The sequence below is a fragment of the Erinaceus europaeus genome, chromosome 15 (genome assembly GCF_950295315.1).
Source record: "Erinaceus europaeus chromosome 15, mEriEur2.1, whole genome shotgun sequence".
In the NCBI taxonomy this organism is placed as follows: Eukaryota; Metazoa; Chordata; class Mammalia; order Eulipotyphla; family Erinaceidae; genus Erinaceus; species Erinaceus europaeus.
Window position 1 is genome coordinate 21,008,784 of NC_080176.1, and position 18,035 is coordinate 21,026,818.

The 18,035-nt window shown below is 42.9% G+C and overlaps 1 protein-coding gene and 4 non-coding genes across 5 annotated transcripts; 4 read left to right on the forward strand and 1 right to left on the reverse strand.

The window, feature by feature from the left end:
- The first annotated feature begins 319 nt into the window (after positions 1–319).
- On the forward strand, positions 320–392 carry TRNAK-CUU (transfer RNA lysine (anticodon CUU)). The gene has a single exon. It is a non-coding gene; the product is annotated as a tRNA-Lys (tRNA).
- A 5,036-nt stretch (positions 393–5,428) lies between these two features.
- TRNAQ-CUG (transfer RNA glutamine (anticodon CUG)) lies at positions 5,429–5,500 on the forward strand. The gene has a single exon. It is a non-coding gene; the product is annotated as a tRNA-Gln (tRNA).
- Positions 5,501–7,543: 2,043 nt separating this feature from the next.
- On the reverse strand, positions 7,544–7,650 carry LOC132533312 (U6 spliceosomal RNA). The gene has a single exon (XR_009545192.1). It is a non-coding gene; the product is annotated as a U6 spliceosomal RNA (small nuclear RNA).
- A 4,921-nt stretch (positions 7,651–12,571) lies between these two features.
- On the forward strand, positions 12,572–12,643 carry TRNAM-CAU (transfer RNA methionine (anticodon CAU)). Its single transcript has one exon. It is a non-coding gene; the product is annotated as a tRNA-Met (tRNA).
- Positions 12,644–12,742: 99 nt separating this feature from the next.
- Positions 12,743–15,321, forward strand: LOC103115367 (zinc finger protein AEBP2). The gene has a single exon (XM_060173152.1). It carries the CDS (start codon positions 12,756–12,758, stop codon positions 13,620–13,622), a length of 867 nt encoding a protein of 288 aa, XP_060029135.1. The 5' UTR covers positions 12,743–12,755; the 3' UTR covers positions 13,623–15,321.
- The last annotated feature ends 2,714 nt before the right edge of the window (positions 15,322–18,035 follow it).

Consider the following 18,035-nt stretch of genomic DNA (forward strand, 5'->3'; position numbering starts at 1 on the left):
CGAGCCAGGTTCAAGCCTCTGTGCTGTGCTACACTCTTTCACGGTCTGCCTTCCCGTCCCCCCATCTATCTCCATAAACGCATTTAGTTGTTGTATCTCGGGAGTCTGGCTCACAGCAGGCGCCTCACAAGCCTACACTGAATAACTGCTGTTCATATGACCCCTAGGCACCAGCCTGGGGACCAGACGGGCGCAGAGCAGCGCCACCTGGTGCCCAGGGACAGGCGCAGCCTGCAGGCACTAGGCGGGGCTCCGGCTCCTCCCTCTCGCCTTCGTATGTGCCTTACATAGGATAATTGGAGAGGCGTACATCCAGCCTGCCCGGCTAGCTCAGTCGGTAGAGCATGAGACTCTTAATCTCAGGGTCGTGGGTTCGAGCCCCACGTTGGGCGCGTGGCTCTTTTTACTTATTATTAACTTACCCGGCAGAGAAGGGGAGACCACAAGTTTAAATTTAGGAAAATTGTGAAACCAGATTATATGTTCCTCTTTGGGAATTGCTGAAGCCAAGAAAACCGATTCTTCCATAAATATAGTTATGATTTTTCTTTAAAAATTAGGCTTTGGGGGCTGGGCGGTAGCGCAGCGGGCTAAGCACTTATGGCGCAAAGCTGTCTTCCCCTGTCTCTCCATTTGTGTCTGTCCTATCCAACAACGATGACATCAATAACAACTACAACAATAAAAAACAAGGGCAACAAAAGGGAAAAAATATTTTAATTGGGCTTTTTTACCCCTTAAATACAGAGACAATGTCAGAAAGACCACATCACCAAATGCTTCCTTCAGTGTGGTGGGGAGATGCCTGAAACTGGGTTGCACACACGACAAAGCAGCGTGCTATCCAATTGAGCTATTTTACCAGACAAATAATTTTACTTATTCTTTTTTTTTTTTTTTTTTGTAATTTTATTTATTTATCTTCCCTTTTGTTGCCCTTGTCTTTTTTATTGTTGTTGTAGTTGATGTCGTCGTTGTTGGATAGGACAGAGAGAAATGGAGAGAGGAGGGGAAGACAGAGAGGGGGAGAGAAAGATAGACACCTGCAGACCTGCTTCACCGCCTGTGAAGCGACTCTCCTGCAGGTGGGGAGCCGGGGTTCGAACCGGGATCCTCATGCCGGTACTTGCGCTTAGCGCCACCTGCGCTTAACCCGCTGCGCTACCGCCCGGCTCCCACTTATTTATTTTTTTTTTAAAGATTTTATTTATTTATTAATGAGAAACATAGGAGGAGAGAGAAAGAGCCAGACATCACTCTGGTACATGTGCTGCTGGGGATTGAACTCAGGACCTCATGCTTGAGAGTCCAATACTTTATCCAATGCGCCACCTCCCGGACCACTATTTATTCATTTTTAAAGTATTCTATTTGTGTATTTATTACATAGGGACAGCCAGACATCTATAGAGGAAGAGTCTGGGGGCTTGAACCCAGGTCCTTGCACATTGTAACATGCTTAACCAGCTGCACCACACCCCAGCCCCCTATTTATTCTTTTTAAAAAAATATTTATTTATTCACTTTTGTTGCCTTTGTTGTTTTATTGTTGTAGTTATTATTGTTGTTATTGATGTCATTGTTGTTGGATAGGACAGAGAGAAATGGAGAGAAGAGGGGAAGACAGAGAGGGTGAGAGAAAGATAGACACCTGCAGACCTGCTTCACCACCTGTGAAACGAGTCCCCTGCAGGTGGGGAACCGGGGATTCGAACCAGGATCCTTAGCTGGTCCTTATACTTTGCGCCTTTTTTTTTTTTTTTGCCTCCGGGGTTACTGCTGGGGCTTGGTGCCTGCACCACAAATCCACTGCTCCTGGAGGCTATTTTTTCCCATTTGTTGCCATTGTTATTTATCGTTGTTGCTGTCACTGTTGTTGGATCGGACAGAGAGAAATTGAGAGAGGAAGGGGAAACAGAGAGGTGGAATGATAGACACCTGCAGACCTGCTTCACTGCTTGTGAAGCGACACCCCTGCAGATAGGGAGTCAGGGGCTTGAACCGGATCCTTGTGCATCAGACAACATTGTGCCAGGCAGGGGTAGATAGCATAATGGTTATGCAAAGAGACTGTCATGCTGAGGCTCCGAAGTCCCAGGTTTGATCCCCTGCACCACCATAAACCAGAGCTGAGCTGTGTTCTGGTAAAAACAAACAAAAGATAAATAAATGAAAGAAATATATATATTTAAAAAAAAAAAAAAACAAACATTGTGCCATCTTCCCAGTCCCATGGGAACTTCTTTCAGTTCCTCAATAGCATCATATAGATCTCCCAACAAGCACACTAGTCCAGCCCAGATGAGGAGAATATCAAAGGTTCTAGTTTCTTGTCTTAAAGGAATTGCTGCCCACAATTTCCTCCATCGTTGCATCATTAGCAAATTTGCAGAGTCCTAAAACAGGGATTCCTTAACTCCACAAATGGTGTTTGCTAGCAGGGTGAGATCAGAAAGACACCACAGTGGTCCAGGAGGTGGCGCAGTGGATAAAGCACTGGATTCTTGAGCATGAGGTCCCGAGTTCAATCCCTGGCAGCACATGTACCAGAGTGATACCTGGTTCTTTCTCTCTCTCTCTCTCTCTCTTCCTATCTTTCAAATAAATAAATTATTTAAAAAAAAAAAAAAAAGAAAGAAAGAAAGACACCACAGAGGAGAAGGGATAAACATGCTCTGTCTGGCTCTCATGAGGCTCTCAGGGACACTGGCCCCACCTGTGGAGGCTTCTATAAAGAGTGGACCAACCGATTCCACCACCATCCTTCCTGCACTGAGAGCCGACTTCCTGAGCTCCAGCCCATTTCTCACACTGACTTGGCCCTCAGACCCATCGCCTGCAGCAAGGCCTGGACTAGTAAAGTAAGCCAGGGACCCCTAGGTCAGGACAGACCCCTAGGTCAGGGCAGACTGCTCAGGTAAGCCTCAGATGAGTGGACCCTCCTCAACCCTTGTGGGCCAACACGTTTAACAAGCAGCTTTGAGACCCTGCAGTTTCTTGTGATTGCCGAGCAGACTGTCTGTCTTGGTTTCTTCCTTTCTAATATGTCCACCTTTGATCTGTCTTTCTTGTCTGATTGCAATGGTGAGGGGCTCCAGTTCCAGATTTGACAGGGAGCCATGGTAATCTTCTTAACTGGCCCATCTTCTCTGTCATTTCCCAGGATTTTGAAGAGTTTCTGCTTTCTCTGCCTCTGAGCTCAGGACCCAACCCCAGAAGCAGAAGCAAAGCCTCTCAGGGGTGCAAGTTGGTCCTCTGGGGGCTCTCTCCAGGCTGCCCCGGCAACAGCAGCTCCTCCTGGTGCCCCTCCTTATGCCAGTCCTTGTGCTTTGCGCCATATGCGCTTAACCCGCTGAGCTTTGCGCCATATGCGCTTAACCCGCTGAGCTACCACCTGACTCCCCCTGGTGCCCCTCCTGACCGTGTGTCTGGTCACAAGCCTTGGGACCTGTCTGCCATTCTAGGTCTCCATTGACCCCCAGCTGTGTACCCTCATGCTTTTCTTCCTTTCTTAATATATGCTAGAGCTATATTGGGGTTTTGTTTTTGCTTTTAAAGATAAAAACAAGTGGCTGTGTGCTCACACACCTGGTTAAGCGCACATATTACAATGCACAAGGAACAAGGTTCAAGCTCCTGGTCCCCACCTGTAGCGGGAAAACTTCGAAATTTGTGAAGCTGCGCTGCAGTTGTCTGTCTCTCTTCCTCACTGTCTTCCTGATCCTTCTTGATTTCTTTCTGTCTCTACCAAAAATAAATAAAAATATAAACAAGAAGTGGGGTGGTCCGGGAGGTGACGCAGTGATAAAGCTTTGGACTCTCAAGCACGAGGTCCTGAGTTCAGTCCCCAGCAGCACATGTACCAGAGTGATGTTCTTTCTCTCTTCTCCTATCTTTCTCATAAATAAATAAAATCTCTAAAAAAAAAAAAAAAAAAAGAAGTGGGGTGGGGGTGGGGGATGAGGAGGACGAGGCCACATCATGCTTCCTTCAATGCAGTGGGATTCAACATTGCAAAGCAGCACACCATCCAAGTTATTGTACTTCTTCTTTTTTTTTTTTTTTTTAAAGATTTTATTTATTTATTTTACCAGAGCACTGTTCAGCTCTGGCTTATGGTGGTGCAGGGGATTGAACCTGGGACTCTGGAGCCTCAGGAATGAGAGTCTGTTTGCATAACCATTATGGTATCTACCCTCAGCCTTTATTTATTTACTAATGAGAAAGATTGGAGGAGAGAGAAAGAACCAGACATCACTCTGGCACATGTGCTACCGGGGATCAAACTCAGGACCTCATGTTTGAGAATCCAAAGCCTTATCACTGTGCCACCTCCCAGACCACTGTACTTGTTCTTTTAAATACACTAAGTCAACATTTCTTTTTTTTTTCTTTTTCTCTTGTTTTTTTTTTTAATAATTTATTTCTTTATTGGGGAATTAATGTTTTACTTTCAACAGTAAATACAATAGTTTGTACATGCATAACATCCCCCAGATTCCCATTTAACAATACAACCTCCACTATGTCATTCATCATCTTTCATGGACCTGTATTCTCCCCACCCACCAACCAACCCACCCCAGAGTCTTTTACTTTGGTGCAATATGCCAATTCCATTTCAGGTTCGTAAGTCAACATTTCTATGATCACACTCTGTAGCTGGAGTGAAACTGGTGCTGTGTGGCCAAGGGACCCAGGAATTCCCACGTCCTGCCTGTCAGTCATCTGTTTGCTTGAGGCTGTGGAAGTGTGGAGGGAAGGAAAAGGGAAGGAACACAATGATTTGTGGAAATTCAGCTCACAACAGGAAACTACTAGACTGACATATCTGTGATTTATTTTTCTATTTTTAGAGAGAGTAGTAAAGAGACCACAGCACTGAAGTTTTCCTCAAGATAGTAGTGGCTGGGTTTGAATCTGGGTTGAGTGCCTGGCAAAGCAGCATACTATCCAAGGGAGCTGTCACCTGTCCAGGATGTGTGATTTATGGTGGAGATATAGGAGGCTCTTCCTTGGCTCAAAGCTCAGAATTTTACACATGAGAGACACCTTTTCTGGTGCCTAAGTGAAATAATAGGAAGTACTTGGGTGTTCCTCCCCCCCCACACACACACACACTTGCAGACTGCAGTGCCAAGTAGAAACATTTGGGGATGTGGTCTGGGAGGATAAAGCATTGGAGGATAAAGCATTGGACAGTGGATAAAGAATTGAACTCTCAAGATGAGGTCTTGAGTTGGATCCCTGGCAGCACATGAACCAGAGTGGTGTCTGGTTCTTTTTCTTTTCTTTTATCTTTTTCATCAATAAACAAATACAATCTTTAAAAACAAAAGGAGAAATGTTTGAGGATTATCAATAGCAACTGCCAATACTACATACTAGTACCTTCCACACCTCAAAAAAGAACAGATCACCTTGTAGTGGTTCCATGGTGTAATGGTTAGCACTCTGGACTCTGAATCCAGCGATCCGAGTTCAAGTCTCGGTGGGACCTCACTCTTTTAAAGTAAGAGAAGTTTTTTTTTCTTTTTTTTCTTTTAGGTTCTCTCTCATGATGGTTTTGGTGTGAGGAGGAAGGTCCTCTGGTCCATGTGCCGCTGCAGGTCCCTGTTTCCTCTTGTGCTCACTTCCCTTTGTGTTTAGTTATCCTGTTCCCCTCTGCCACTTCATACCCAGGACACAGGGTTCCTGAAACCAGTTGTTCAGTGACTGGAGTCACAGGACATCACAAGCTCTGGCGATGTCACCAAGCCAGTGTGAAACTGCTGGCCCGAAAGAACTCTGCTCCTGCATGAGAAACTCCTCGGGAGGTGGAACAATGCTGCAAGTGGCTCTCTTTCTCTCTCCATTATTATTATTATTATTATTATTATTATTATTATTAATTATTTATTGCTCTGTCACCTAAGGTCTGTGTCCCCACCTGACTCCACCCCCATAGATAACCACTATAGTTCCCACTCTTGAAAATAGGTTGATTTTTTTTTTCACATTTAAAACAATATTTTATTTATGGGGTGGTGGCACACCTGGTTGAGTGCACGTGTTACAATGTGCAATGACCAGGGTTCAAGCCCCCAGTCCCCACATGCAGGGGGAAAGCTTTGCAAGTGGTGAAGCGGAGTTACAGGTGTCTTTCTGTCTCTCTCCCTTTCTATCTCCCCCTTCCTTCTTGAATTCTCGATGTCTCTATCCAATAAATAAATAAAGATAATTTAAAAAATTTAAAGACAAAGATATTTTATTTACTTATTAATGAGAAAGATAGGAGAGAGAAAGGACCAGACATCATTTTGGTACATGTGCTGCCAGGGATTGAACTCAGGACCTCCTGCTTAGGGTCCAATGCGTTATGCACTGTGCCATTTCCCAGAGCAGTTTTTTTTTTTCACATTTGTATATTCAACAGTCTATATTCTGCATATGAACAAAACCATTCTGTAGTTGTCCTTCACCTCCTTACTTGTTTCATCAAGCATAATCTTCTCCAGTTCCATTCATTTTATCCCAAAGGACACAATATCATCTCTTTTTATTGCTGCACAATAATCTGTTGAGTACATGTCCCACTAACAGGATTTTATTTATTTATGAGGAAGATAAGAGGAGAGAGAGAAAGAACCAGACATCACTCTAGTACATGTGCTGTCAGGGATCAAACTCAGGACCTCATGCTTGAGAGTCAATGCTTAATCCACAGCACCACCTCCCCACAACATGTTTATCCATTAATCTGTCGAACGGCATTTTGGTTGTTTCCAGGGTTTTGCTACTGTAAATAAAGTAGCTATAAATATGGGGGGGGTTGCATATATCCCTTCAGATCACTGTTATTATATCTTTTGGGTATATGCCTAGTTAGTAGTGGAATTGCTAGGTCATATGGCATTTCTATTTGAATTTATGTAAGGATTCTCCACACTGTTCTCCAAAGTGGTTGTACCAGTTATGATTGTGGATTTTCCAGTACTAGAAATGAGCTGTCTTTCTAATCTCTGCTCAAAGACAACATCATGGTATAAGAATTTATCTCAGGCTCATTAAGCCTAGGCTGTCCGTTCAGAAGGTCTTTCATCAATAGGGTTAGTTTTCGGTGGTGTATGCTCAGGTCTTTAGATTTTGTAGAACAGCAACACTGTGTCCTTGTCTGGCATCTCTAGCAACTGCAGAGACCATCAGCTATCAGCCGGACTGGTATATATGTGCTCTGGTACCAGCAAAGCATGTGCACCAACATTCTCCTCCTGCAAAGAAATGGTTGATTAAAACAACTAATCATCACAGAAAAATTTGACAATCTACAACTTTTAAAATAAAATTTTTGTCTCAGCTTCCCAATAGAAATTACTCAGCAATTTCTTTTTTTTAAACATTATTTAAATTTATTTATTTATTCTTGAGAAGGATAGGAGGAAAGAACCAGACATCACTCTATTACATGTGCTGCCGGGGATCGAACTCCTTATCTATTCAAAACATGTAGTAATATAAATTGTCTAGGTGGCTAGATTGTTCACTGGGATGAAACCCAGAGGTGTAAAATATGGAACGCTTCACGAATTTGCGTGTCATCCTTGCGCAGGGGCCATGCTAATCTTCTCTGTATCGTTCCAATTTTAGTATATGTGCTGCCGAAGCGAGCACGGTCTTCAGCCATACTCCTAGAGTATATGTAGGCAAATATCATAATTTCTTTACAGTTAGGGTCACTAAATTATGTCCCTTTTGAGCAGTGCCTCACCTAAAATAAACATTCACTTTATGTTTAACTCAAGATTTTACTTTATCTTCTTTTTATGTCCAAACTATATCGTACTTTACTCTTCATGCTGTATTTGCAAATGAAGGAACCATGGGAAACCAAATATGGACACGCCCACCGCGGAAAGCCGGTCACGTGACGCGCGCCTGCTCGACTCCGGAAGTGGCTCTGTAGTTAGCCCTCGAGCACCTTTGCGGGTCCTTATGGTTTGTACTATGTGAGCTTAACCCGGTGCGCCACCACCCGGCCCCCCAGACCTTAAACATCTGACCTGATTGGGGCTTGGGGCCCATTGTTGAGGAGGGGGAATTTGGCCCAGAGATAGGTCTGTTGGATGGGTCGTGGGTAGGGCCGAGAGATTGGGCACAAGATCTGCTCGGAATATGCCCGGACTGCCCAGCAGCATGGAGTCATCAACGCTTGTTTTGTAGTCCTGTGCTGTGGTTTGCTCGTGGGGGTTCCCGCAAGAGTCTGGTGCCAGGCCCCAAAACTGCGGACTCGTGACTTCTGCAGGGGCTGTTGGTCACCTCGGATCCAGGGCCGGAAGGAGCTTGACAGGGATGTGAGGGACATCAGCGGGTGGATCCCCTTCCCCTGGGTTCTCAGGACCACCCCACCTGCAAGCCTGAGGGAGGATGGGACTCCAGCTTTGGGGGTGTGTGTGTGTGTGGGCAAGATCGCCTCTCTCTGATGGCATCTGCACCTGATCGTGCCATTCCCCCAAGGACAGGTTGACAAACCGACTGTACTGTGAAATGAAACAGAAACCGGAAACAGAAGTTGTTGCCCCATATGGAGATGGATTGGGGAGCTGGGGAGTGTGGTGTTGGCTGGAAATGGTAAAAACTGGTTACACTTAACAGTTTTCTGCCAGCGGTTAGCATACCAAAGCAAAATTTGTAAAGTTCAAGGACAGCGTCAGGGATGCAGACCCCCCATACCGGTCTTGCTGGCTTTGCCCTCTTGAAATGATAAAGAATAGCTAAGATTAATGGGAGGCTTTGTTCTACAATAGGAGGAAGTTTGAAGAGCCTTGTTACAGGAGGCAGGGAGATTGAAGTCTGATGCCTTCAGATACCAGGCCTCTTCCTGATTGCCCCCAAATCTAGTCTTTACAGATGCACCACCCTCCCCCATCCTAGACAGCACACATTCACCCACATATAAACCGAGTTCCTTTAGAGGGCAGAGTGCTGTCTAAGAGGGACGGGCAGGGAGAACTTCTGACCCCTCATCTTTTTTTCTCCCAATTTCCAAGGGGTAGAGGGAGAGATCAGTCTTTGAAAACAGTATAATGGGTTTAAAAACATGATTTATAGCGGCAACAACACGGACAACAAAATGGGGGAATGGCCTCCAGGAGCAGTGGATTCGTACTCCAGGCACTGAGCCCCAGCAATAACCCTGGAGGCAAAAAACAAACAAACAAAAACAGGATTTATTGGGCTCAGTGGTGGTGCATCTAGTGAGCACTTCTGTTACAAGGCACTAGGACCCAGGTTCAAGGCCCTTAGTCTTCTCTCTGTGTTATATTTATATCCCTTCCCTCCAAATTTTTCTTTTGTTCCTCCCTATCCTATAAATACATAAAATTAAAAGAAAAGCAGACTTTCACCACTCATCTTAATGGATTTGAAGCTGGATGTGAGCAATCTGGCACAGAAAACCAAACTCCTGACACACCAATATTTGCAAAAAGGCTTAGTGCCATTCAAACCCAAATTCCAGGAAGGAGTTATTACTCAAATCAACCTCCCTACCCTTTAAAGGGAGTCAGCACTTACATGGGTGCATATGTATGTTGATTAGTGTGGGAGAAGTGGCTCTAGCTTGGCCTCTGCTTTCTTGGTCAGTTCTGGCCCATCCCAGATCCCAAACCTCTGTGGTGCCTCTGCTCCAGGCTGCACTTGAATAGGGCAGCACAGCACAGGCCACTGCTTGCACTGTTGCCCAGATTGCTTATTTGTGCCTGGAGCTTCAGTGCCTTAAGGATCTGGTTACTGTCCTACCTGGATGTTCTGCTGCAGGTTCTGTAGGGCTGTTTATAGGTGAAATACATACACTAGGGGGCCAGGTGGTGGCACACCTGGTTCAGTGCACATGTTATAATGCACAAAGACTCAGGTTTAAGGCCCCTGTCCTCGCCTGCAGGGGGAAAGCTTTGCAAATTGTGAAGCAGTGCTATAGGTGTCTTGTCTTCTCCTTCCCTCTCGATTTCTGCCTCTATTAAGTAAAATTTTAAAAAATAAATAAATAAAAAGGCTTTCATGCCTGAGGCTCCAAATAGATAAGAAAAGTGTCCTGTGGTCTGGGAGGTGGCGCAGTGGATAAAGCATTGGACTCTCCAGCATGAGGTCCTGAGTTCAATTCCCAGCAGCACATGTACCAGAGTGATATCTGGTTCTTTCTCTCTCCTCCTATCTTTCTCATAAATAAATAAATAAAATATTAAAAAAAAAAAAAAGAAAGAAAAGTGTCCTGGAGGAACCCACTGCCTGATAGTATCAAATATAGAAAAGAACTTAGTGGCAAAAAAGGAAAGAAGTGATCTGGGAAGTGGTGCAGTGGAGAAAGCATTGGATTCTCAAGCATCAAGTCCTGAGTTCAATCCCCAGCAGCACATGTACCAGAGTGATGTCCGGTTCTTTCTCTCTTTCTCCTCGTATCTTTCTCATTAATAAATAAAATCTTAAATAAAAAAAAGCAAAGAAAAAGAAATTATAGGGGCTGGGTGGTGGCACACCTGGTTGAGTGCACATGTTACAATGTGTAAGGACCTGGGTTTGAGCCCCCAGTCCCCACCTGTAGGGAGAAAGCTTCACAAGTGGTGAAGCAGGGCTACAGGTGTCTCTCTGCCTCTCTCCCTCTCTATCTCCTCCCTTCCTCTCAATTTCTGGCTGTCTCTACCCAATAAATAAATAACTATGAAAAAAATAAAGAAAAAGAAATACACAGACTAGGTCTTGACCCATGGGAGGTTAATAGTGGACCTATGAATATCCAGCGCATAACTGTTTCCCCACTCTCCTCCCCCCCCTTTTTATGAATCCCCTGCTCGTGTCCATTTTTACTTTTCTTTTTGATTTTTTTTTATAGGGTAGCGAGAGACTGGGAATGGAGGCAAACACAGAGAGACAGATGAGACAGACATGTTGTTGTGAAGCAAACTCCCTGCAGTAGGGAGACGGGGCTCGAACCAGGATCCTTGCACAGGTTCTTGCACGTCGTATTATGTGCACTTAACCACTGTCCAACCCCTTGTTTATTTATTTACTTTATGACATAGAAGACCAGAACACACTTCTCAGCTCTGGCATATGTGGTGCTGGGGATGGAAGCCAGGATCTCAGGCATTCTAGTCCTGTGCTCTAGCACTGTGCCACCTCCCTGGCCACTCCTTTGTTATTCTTTCCTCAATTTTGCACCTATGTAGATGAAACTATTTATTTTAAAGTGAAACTAGGGACTAGGGAGATAGTGTGATGGCTATGCAAAAGCATTCTTTTAAAATTTTTATTTATCTCTACTTATTTATTATATCACAGACAGAAATTGAGAGGGGAAAAGGAGATAGACAGAGAGACACCTGTAAGCCTGCTTCACCATTCATGAAGCTTCCTCCCTGCAGATGGGGACAAGGGGCTTGAACCTGCATCCTTGCTTACTATAATGTGTGAGCTTAACCAGGTGTGCCATCACCTGGCCCTTGCTAAAACATAATGACTACGGCTGTGAGGTCACAGGTTCAATCCCTTGTACTACCAGAGTTGAGCAACGGTCTCGTAAAAAAAAAAAAAAGCAAATAATATACATTTATTTCTCACAAAATGCAAATAATATATGTTAAAACATATATTTATTTCGGAGGAGGAAAAGTGAAAATAGTGCAAATTCCGTTCTAATTAAAAAAATAAGCAAAACATAAGTTTTCTAGGGTTCTGAGGTCCATTGGGCAACGTCACAACGTAAAGGGCTGAACCGCCCAAGGTAGGTTTCCATCTGCAGAGGGAAGTTTTGTAAGTGGTGAAACAGGGCTGCAAGCGTCTCTCTGTATAACTCACTCTTCCCGCTCAATTTCTGGCTGTCTCTATCCAATAAACAAAAATAATGATAAAATAGCAGCAGCAACAAAAAAAGAAATCCGAAGCAACCCCACTCTTTCTCCCGACAGCAGCCCTGGCCAGGGCCGAGGGACAAGTGGCCCCGGAAGTGACGTCACACAGGAGCCGAGTCTGACGTCCCCGAGCGGCCGCAGAGACGCGGCGACGGGAGCTGGTGCTCGGGGACTTGCTGCAGGCTGCTCCCCCATGGCCGCCGCAGGGACAGGCAGCTCGGCCCACTCGCTTCTTCCTTCAGCTTCTGCGGTTCTTTGCCCCGCCCGTCCCGTCCCCAGTAGCATTTTGGGCAACAAATCGGGTTTATTCTTTCCTTCAGATGCACCGTGCTTCTGAGAAAGTTGCACCATTCCAGCAAGTTAAAAGCTTTTTTGTGTGTGGTTGTTTAATCTGAACGAGTGTAAGGAAATTGTCATTGTCTTTATATGGGAGACAAGTGACATGACTGCTCCGACTCCCGCCCGGTGGTGACAGTGAACCATGAGAGCTTTGGGAGGAATAAGCGACTTGCAGCCACCTGACGCTGTGTGTGGCGAGAGCGCGCTCAGTTGTGGAGTCGCTGGGCCTGGGGGCGGGGCCTGGCGCCCCGAGGCAGGAGACCGAGGGTAGCGGCGGGGCGGGGCGGGCGGGGCGGGGCGGGCGGGGTAGCTGGTCCTTGAGGGGCGACGTGGAGCTGCTTAAGGCACGCAGCAGAGTGGCGCAGCGGAAGCGTGCTGGGCCCATAACCCAGAGGTCGATGGATCGAAACCATCCTCTGCTACATTATTTTACACCTGGTTTTTTCTTGGTAAATTATATTTATGAGATGTGTGAGGACCACGGCCTACCTGAGAGAGGAGGAGACCCTCAGCTGCAGCATAAGCAGTACTATAATGGATGTAGACAGCACAATTTCCAGTGGGCGTTCAACTCCAGCAATGATGAATGGACAAGGAAGCACTACATCTTCAAGCAAAAATATTGCCTATAATTGTTGTTGGGACCAGTGCCAGGCTTGCTTCAACTCTAGTCCAGACCTGGCAGATCACATCCGTTCCATACATGTAGATGGTCAGCGAGGAGGGGTCTTCGTTTGCTTATGGAAAGGTTGTAAAGTTTACAATACCCCATCAACCAGTCAGAGTTGGTTACAGAGGCACATGCTGACACACAGTGGAGACAAACCTTTCAAGTGTGTCGTTGGTGGCTGCAATGCCAGCTTTGCTTCTCAGGGAGGGCTTGCTCGCCATGTACCCACACACTTCAGTCAGCAGAACTCCTCAAAAGTGTCTAGCCAGCCAAAGGCCAAAGAAGAGTCTCCTTCTAAAGCTGGAATGAACAAAAGGAGGAAATTAAAGAACAAGAGACGGCGCTCATTACCACGGCCACACGACTTCTTCGATGCACAGACGCTGGATGCTATGAGACACCGAGCCATATGCTTTAATCTCTCAGCTCATATAGAAAGTTTAGGGAAGGGACACAGTGTTGTTTTTCATAGTACTGTAATAGCTAAGAGAAAAGAGGATTCTGGGAAGATAAAACTTTTGCTTCATTGGATGCCTGAGGACATCCTGCCTGATGTATGGGTGAATGAAAGTGAACGACACCAATTAAAAACTAAAGTAGTTCATTTATCAAAGCTACCCAAAGATACCGCCTTGCTTTTGGATCCAAACATTTACAGAACAATGCCGCAGAAGAGGTTGAAGAGAACTCTGATAAGAAAAGTGTTCAATTTGTATTTAAGCAAACAGTGAAGGACATTTGCAATCAACTAAAAATTCGTCTATCAAATTAGGGCTGAAACTTTCTGTTAAAGAGTGTTGCAGTATGGTGGCTCCCTTTTCAGGACTAGGGCTTTCATGGAGCACAGTATGTTAATACTCACCTATATAATCTGTTAATGGTTTTTGGAAAACCTGTCTCAAATTATTTAATTCTCATGTTTTCATTTTAACCTATATAAAAGACTATTTTTTTTTTCCCTGAGGAGAGCATTTGGTTGAGTTTTTCCTTAATGTAAGAAAAATTGTATTTTTTTTTTTTATTTTCTTCAAACTGAATCCTTTATGCACCAAAGTTGGTTTTGAAAGGAAAATAAAATCACTTTCTTGCTTGGTTAGCAAGAAGCCATACGGATTTTTTTTATCTTACAGAAATGGAAATATGTGTAACTTGTTAGTATTGTATCAAACAAATGTTGCATAGAGATAATAGAACATTGCTTGTAAATAATTCAGCAGATTTGTAATATATTTTTATATTATGAAATGTACTGTAGATGTTTTTCTAGAGGCATGAAAGTTAAATGTATATATTATGGTTAGAAATAATATTGATGTGGTCCAGGAGGTGGCGCAGTGGATAAAATGTTGCTCTCTCAAGCATGAGGTCCTGAGTTCAATCCCTGGCAGCACATGTACCAGAGTGATGTCTGGTTCTTTCTCTCTCCTATCCCTCTCATGAATAAATAAATAAAATATTTAAAAAAAAAAAAAGAAATAATATTGAAGGATATTGTAATTCACTAGTGCTGCCAGAGGAATTGTTAATAAAGCACCTTCTTTAACAATAAATGTCTTTTTGCAGACTTAAGGGACTATGTACTACTGTTAATATCTATAAGAACAAAACACATTGAACATCCTTCCAGAAAGTCTTTGAGGGAGGACCTATGCCCATAATAGAATTATGGCACTCATTTCTGACAGTGACCATGAAATCATATATTTCCTTACTGTTGGAAGGACATATTGTAAAGTATGTGGTTATATGCAGTCAAACTGCAGAAAATACTCCGAATTGAGGAGTTTTCACTTTACTACAGTGATGTATTTAAAATAAAAAAATTTTAAAAAACCAGTTTTTACACAAAAAATTTTTTAAAGAAAGAATAGGAAAAATTATAAAATCAAACCTTTGCTTCCAAAACCAGGAAAGATTCCATGACACACAAGTTTCATTACTCATTTATTTTAAAAAATTTTAGAAAAGAATAAAAGTTATGGGAGGCGTTATTTGTTAACAATGGGTTAAAGCGCTATGTACATGAAATGAGTCAGAAAATTAAATGAAGTGCAAATACAAAAGCACTGCTACTACAAGACGTTCTGGAATGGTTGTTTAATAAGGGTATTATCCATTTGATCTGTAGCAGATGTGATTTTTTTTTAAACAGCAGTGTGTTTTACTATTTTTAAATTTCTTTTGCTTAAGCACTTCATCAATTGCTTTATTCTGTATCTACGAAGTAATCTGCAATCTTTTTTGTTCTTTTTAAATTTTGATTTGTTATAAATTGCCAAATAGAAGTGTTTCAGATATATAGTTTGTACCTGTATTTTTAATTTTATTCCCTCATATTCTTGTAAGTCATTTTTAATTGACCGATGATTGTAGACCTTGCCTGAGTATTTTTTTCTAATAAAACAAAGCAAATCACATTTAGCTTCACAATGGTAACAATTCAATTGAATTTTTAAAATGACCTGTTAAATATACATTTGATGTTAGGGGCACAGTAAGTAAACTTTTTTTTTATTATATAGAAAATTTTAGATGTCAGCCAGAATTATTCTTGAGTACTCACTTATGGTCCTTTGCTGCCTATTTGACCTACGTCCTACATTATTTAGCATTCCCAATGAGAATATGGATTTGAAGTGAAAACTGAGAAGTGAAATTTCTAATTTATAATTTTCATTTACTGACATCTAGAAATCTATGTTGTATTCCTTCTGACCCCCATATATAACATATTTCTGATGGCACACCTGAAATTCAGTCTTTTCTTGAGACCCTGGTGTGTGGTTCAGTTGGCATTTGCAGCCACCCACAAACAGTCATGCACATGTTGTCTATGATTGCTTTCTTTTAGTGAGAGCAATGAAACCTATATTTTTTACTGTGTTTGACATTGAGGGAAAATGTGCAACTTCTGGTACAGCTTCTAAAAATTTTTGCATAAATAAACTTCCTTAGTTGCATTTTAATATGATAGTATTAATCTTGGTAATGTCAGTACTTTGAAGTGTAGTGAAAACTATTTGATACATTTTTTATTAAGCAGTGCCACATTAGGTACCAACAAATGGTGGTTTTTTTGTTTTTTGTTTTTTAACCCCCTCAAATGTTTGCATCTTTAAAAGCAGTTGTTAATATTTCACCATTTGTGTTCTGTATCGTTTCATTAAATCAAACTAAATAAGCTTTTGTAAAACAGATCATGTTTAATCCATAAGGCGCTTCTGCTCTATTTAAAGGAATCTTGGAAATGGAAAATATTGTAAGAATTAATGTTGTTTATTTTTCTAATAAACTTACTTTTTCATATATAAAAAAAATTATATTTATGAGACCCTCATCATAAATATTAAAATTAAATTAATACAATTGAGGAAAAAATTTTTTCTTTTAAATTTTTATTATTTTTAATTTAATTAATTTATTTTTTATTTATAAAAAGGAAACACTGACAAAACCATAGGATAAGACAAATACAACTCCATACAATTCCCACCACCAGAACTCCATATCCCACCCCCTCCCCTGATAGCTTTCCTGTTCTTTAACCCTCTGGGAGTATGGACCCAGGGTCATTGTGGGGTGCAGAAGGTGGAAGGTCTGGCTTCTGTAATTGCTTCCCCGCTGAACATGGGAATTGACAGGTCGATCGGTACTCTCAGCTTGCCTCTCTTTCTTTAGTGGGGCCAGGCACTGGGGAAGCGGGGCTCGAGGATACATTGGTGGGATTCTCTGTCCAGGGAAGTCTGTTTGGCATCATGCTAGCATCTGGAACCTGGTGACTGAAAAAAGAGTTAAAATATAAAGCCAAACAAGTTATTGACTAGTCATGAACCTAAAGACTGGAATCGTGCAGATGAAGAGTTGGGGGCTCTCCATTTTGTAGAAGTAGGCATATTTTAGTTATATTTCAAAGGGCCTGTGACTATACTAGTTTGTTTTGTTTTTTCCCTGAGCCTGAAATCTGATATGCAGGTGGATCCAAGTTATTGTCTGGGGAGATCATGTCATGGCTGGAAAAAGGACCAGAAAACTGGACCAGGGAATAAAGTAGCTCCCAAATATGGGAAAGGTGTATAAATATTGTCGACTGTAAACCCCATCGATTTGAACTGATCTGGGGCCCATATTCAGCTTAGGAGCCTATGTGACCTCTGCATCCCTGTAGATCTGAGCTCACATTCTGTGGTCATGAGTAGGAACATTCCAAGCTGCCCCAATATCAGGACCCATCTTCCTCAGGTGTAGCATAGAGAATGTTGTCCAGCCTCCCTTTGGAGGATGGAACATTCTCTACTGTTGTTGATCTGGAAAAAAAAAATCATTTGACAGAGACAAATTTTGATGGAAAGGAAAATAGAAAAGGGAGAGAGAGAGAGAGAGCGCTGCCTCACCATTCTGGAACCCAGATTCTTGTGCCATGATCATTCAGCTGGGTCCACCACTGGCCGGGCTCCCTCAAAGCAATTTCTAGATCTTCTATAGTTTAATTAATTAGCTAATTAATGAATTTTACTAGAGTACTGCTGAGCTCCAGCTTAAGGTGTTTCGGGGGATTTTTTGCATAATCACTATGCTACCTACCCCCACTATACTTAACCAAAAATTTTAAGGAGAAGAAAAACAAGCATGTACTTACAACTGTATTTACTGTAAAAAATTAATCCTCCCAATAAAAAAAGAAAGGGGGAGAGAGGAAGAGTGTGAGCGATGGAGGGAGAGGGAGCTAGGAGGGGGAGAGAAGAGAAAGGGAGAGGGGTGAAGGAGAGAAATAGATGAAGGGGGAGAGATAGATGGGGCGAGGAAGAGAGAGGAAAGCAGAGGGAGAGAGAGAGGGGCAGACAGAGAAGGAGAGTGAAGAAAGGGAGAGAGAGGGAGTGGGATGGGGAGACAGAAGCAGAGATACAATGGGCTTTTTACTCTACCACCCACCACTATGCTCCCACCTCCTTATGCAGGAATAGTACACAAGAACCTAGGTCACACAGTGAGCACACTCAGAAGATGTATTCCAGCTAGAGAGCTGAACTTTATGGAGAGGCTGGCCAGGTCAGCAACACCTTGGTGCCTTCTCAGTAAGGAACAAAACAAAACTCCTTGATCAAACAATGGAAAAGATTTTATGAAAAATGGGCTACTCAACTTGT

Coding starts and splice junctions, on each gene's coding strand:
- LOC103115367 (XM_060173152.1), top strand. CDS start 12,756: ATGGATGTAGACAGCACAATTTCCAGTGGGCGTTCAACTCCAGCAATG.